The sequence below is a fragment of the Balaenoptera ricei genome, chromosome 4 (assembly GCF_028023285.1).
Source record: "Balaenoptera ricei isolate mBalRic1 chromosome 4, mBalRic1.hap2, whole genome shotgun sequence".
NCBI classification, from domain to species: domain Eukaryota; kingdom Metazoa; phylum Chordata; class Mammalia; order Artiodactyla; family Balaenopteridae; genus Balaenoptera; species Balaenoptera ricei.
Window position 1 is genome coordinate 115602752 of NC_082642.1, and position 1934 is coordinate 115604685.

The 1934-nt window shown below is 40.9% G+C and overlaps 1 protein-coding gene across 1 annotated transcript; it reads right to left on the reverse strand.

Moving 5' to 3' along the window:
• Positions 1-250: 250 nt before the first annotated feature.
• On the reverse strand, positions 251-1174 carry LOC132365481 (olfactory receptor 5AC2-like). The gene is given in 1 exon segment (XM_059922205.1): positions 251-1174. A coding segment is annotated over 1 exon segment (924 nt).
• Between the last annotated feature and the right edge of the window lie 760 nt (positions 1175-1934).

Consider the following 1934-nt stretch of genomic DNA (forward strand, 5'->3'; position numbering starts at 1 on the left):
TCAGATAAAAAGGAATTACAACATTTTTAAATAAATCAGTTGTGGTTGATGTGGGTCATTGCAACTGAAGTGGTAACTTTGACTGGACCCACATCCAAGTAAACATTGTGTGAAGCTGTGTTCCTTCACCAAGTGCTCAGTGACCACCGCTCTTATGAAAGGCCAGAACTATGGCTAATCTGAAAGATTTTGAGGGCTTGTTTATGCAGAGTGAAAAGAGAAACAATTTGAAATTTCCCTTGGGAACTGTTTACTTCTTTGAAATTCTTCTCAAGGCACCTATAACCTCTTTATTTCTCAAGCTGTAAATAAATGGGTTTAGCAGGGGAATCATACTCGTATAAAATAGGGAATACATTTTGTCCTGATCTTCAGCTAGGCCCGATGCAGGGCACACATACCTGAAGATGAGCGTGCCATAGTACAATGAGACAGAGAGCAGATGGGCACTGCACATGGAGAAGGCTTTGCTTCTGCCCTTTTCAGACTTTTTTTTCAGAACATCAAAGAGCACACAAGTATAAGAGATTATCATGGTCATTAAAGTGGATATTTGTATAAAAGCTGCAAAAGTAGTTATCATTAGTGCCTTAATGGGTGGGTCATTGCATGAAATTTTGAACAGTTGTAAAATTTCACAATAGAAATAATGTATTATCTTAGACCCACAGAAAGTTAACCTTAATAATAAACTCACATGAATCAGGGGATGCAGAAAACCAATTGCATATGAAATACTTCTTAAATGAGTGCAGAGTCTGTTGGACATCACCACTGGATAAAGCAAGGGGTTACATATGGATACATAGCGGTCATAGGCCATCGCTACCAGGAGGAAACATTCTGTAGTTACACTGGAAGCAAAAAAATAAAATTAGGTGATACACTCAGCTAGGGATATCATGGCAGTCTTGTCTAAGAAATTGACCAGCATCCTGGGTGTTACAGAGGTTGAAGTGCAAGCATCTGCAAAGGCTAAACCACCAAGGAAGAAGTACATGGGTGTGTGAAGGTGGGCATCCTTCCAAATAAGAGCCATCAGTCCCAGGTTGCCCAGCATGGTGGTGAGGTAGATGACCAAGAACACAATGAAGAGGAGGACCTGCAGCCATGGTCACTCTGTGAGTCCTGTAAGAACAAACTCAGTCACCAGAGTCTTGTTTCCTTCTGACATACTCACACTTGATCACTGTACTGAGAAAATATGTGACAAGGACAGTCACTAAAGTTTACACAAAGTCATGGCATTTTATCTGCAAATTAAATTATATCTTACTGTTGTTTCCCATTTAATTAGTTTTTTTTTATTATTTTATTTATTTATTTGTTTATTTATGGCTGTGTTGTGTCTTCGTTTCTGTGCGAGGGCTTTCTCTAGTTGCGGCAAGTGGGGGCCACTCTTCATCGCGGTGCGCGGGCCTCTCACTATCGTGGTCTCTCTTGTTGCGGAGCACAGGCTCCAGACGCGCAGGCTCAGTAATTGTGGCTCACGGGCCCAGTTGCTCCGCAGCATGTGGGATCTTCCCAGACCAGGGCTCGAACCCGTGTCCCCTGCATTGGCAGGCGGATTCTCAACCACTGCGCCACCAGGGAAGCCCCTAATTAGTTTTTAAAGGTTAACTTTCATCCTATAGTAAGTCTGTTTACAAATTCTGTGTTTAGGTAATTGACTCTAAAATTGGAAAAAAACTGAAATAAGTGCAAATATGTGAGGCAGTACTAAAACCATGCGGAAGACTATTGCATGAGGAAGAAATGCAAACGCAAAACCACTGCATGTGGGAGAGAAATAGACTAATAATTTAATATAGGCATAACCACACAACAGAGACATTGCACAGACAAATCTGTAAGCAAAGAGAAAGGACAAAAATATGTTGGGAAAGAATCTGTGACATTCTGCATATATAAGGTTAGTAATTATAACACACACA